We start from the raw sequence: 1,488 nt of genomic DNA, 5'->3' as shown, positions 1-1,488 counted from the left end.
CCCGCGCCGACGGCCGGCGGCTGGGCCCAGGCCGCGTCCGGCGGCGTGGCCGGCGGCATGATGGGGATCACCGTGTCGTAGAACGCGTACGCCAGGCTGCTGTTCCTGCTGGGCAGCGCCGGCGGCGGCGCGGCCGCGTGCGCCTTCGGCCCGCTGTGCCCGGAGCCCGCCGCCGAGCTGCCGGGCGAAGAATGTTTTCGGTGCTCGAGCAGGGACCGAGTTTGCGACGAGGCGGAGTGCAGCGGGGAGCCGGGCCGCGGCGCCGGCGGCGGGTGGGCCGGCCGGTGGAGCGCCTCGCCAAACTCCTTGAAGAGCCCGTTGTCGCCGATGTCGAAGTCGAGCGCGTGGGCGGCCTGGTCCTCCTTGCGCTGGAGCCGGCGGTTGCGGCGCACGAAGAACACCACTCCGAGAAGCACTATGAGGCAGGGGATGCCCACCGCGAGCCCGACGGCCAAGCCTTGGTTGTAGCCCATGGTGCTGTGCGGGCGGGGCTGGCAGATGGGGGTTTTTGGGGTTTTTTTGGGGTTTTTTTGGGGTTTTTTTGGGGTTTTTTTGGGGTTTTTTTGGGGTTTTTGGAGGGGGTGCTGGACGGGTGCTGAAGGGGGGGAGGGGGGTGTTGGAGGGTGTTTTGGGGGGCGGTGGAGCGGCGCTTGCGGAGCTCGATTCGGGCTTTTTTTATGCCTGCGGGGAACACGGGGCGGCCGGGGGAGAGCACGGGTGCCGGTGTGTTCACGGGCCTCGGGTGGGAGTGCAAAGAGTGTGGCACGGACAAGTGGTTGGGAGACACGAGCAGATAAGAGAGAGTGGGCGAGGGCCAAGTTCGCGCCGCGGCCTGTCTGGGCGGGCCCTGGAGAAGAGTGGGCGCGGGCGAAAAAAGAGTGGGCGGAAAAAAGAGAGGGTGCGCGGGCGGAAACAAGAGTGGGCCTGGGGCCGGGCGCATGCCCGATTGGAGGCTGCCTTGTTGGGGGTTGCTTCGGTGGCTTTTGGCTCTGTTTTTTTTGTTCGTTGGATTGGGCGTTGCTCGGGTTTGCTTTCGTTGTTTGCGCCTGTTTTTCTGCTGTTTATTGTTTTGTTTATTGTTTTGTTTACTGTTTTGTTTACTGTTTTGTTTATTGTTTTGTTTATTGTTTTGTTTTGTTTTTTGTGTTTTGCTTCTGGTTTTTGCTTCTGGTTTTTGCTTCTGGTTTTTGCTTCTGGTTTTAGCTTCTGGTTTTTGTTTGGGTGGGTTCGCTCTTCTTTGGTGCTCTGCGTTCTTGCTGCTCGCTTCTGCTGCCCGGTGATTTAACCTACTGGCGCATACTAAGCTTTTGTCTGTTGCGTTTTCCCCTCTGGCGTGGGCGAAGTTTTCTGAAATCACTGTTGCTGTTGCATTTGCTGTTGCATTTGCTGTTGCATTTGCTGTTGCTTTTGCTGTTAGTATTAGTATCGGTATTAGTATTAGTATTAGTATTAGTATTAGTATTAGTATTAGTATTAGTATTAGTATTA

General features: G+C 57.8%; 1 protein-coding gene across 1 annotated transcript in view; it reads left to right on the top strand.

Moving 5' to 3' along the window:
• Nucleotides 1-938: 938 nt before the first annotated feature.
• Nucleotides 939-1,488, top strand: part of PGA30 (Pga30p) — a gene marked incomplete at both ends in the record, with an annotated part of 2,077 nt that continues 1,527 nt past the window's right edge. Inside the window, one exon of the mRNA XM_018859399.1 lies at nucleotides 939-1,000. Within this exon, the coding sequence (XP_018713646.1) occupies nucleotides 939-1,000 (62 nt within the window). The remainder of the gene's footprint in view (nucleotides 1,001-1,488) is intronic.

Source organism: Metschnikowia bicuspidata, assembly GCF_001664035.1.
Source record: "Metschnikowia bicuspidata var. bicuspidata NRRL YB-4993 chromosome Unknown METBIscaffold_1, whole genome shotgun sequence".
Classification (NCBI taxonomy): Eukaryota; Fungi; Ascomycota; class Pichiomycetes; order Serinales; family Metschnikowiaceae; genus Metschnikowia; species Metschnikowia bicuspidata.
This window is presented reverse-complemented; position numbering and strand designations above follow the sequence as displayed.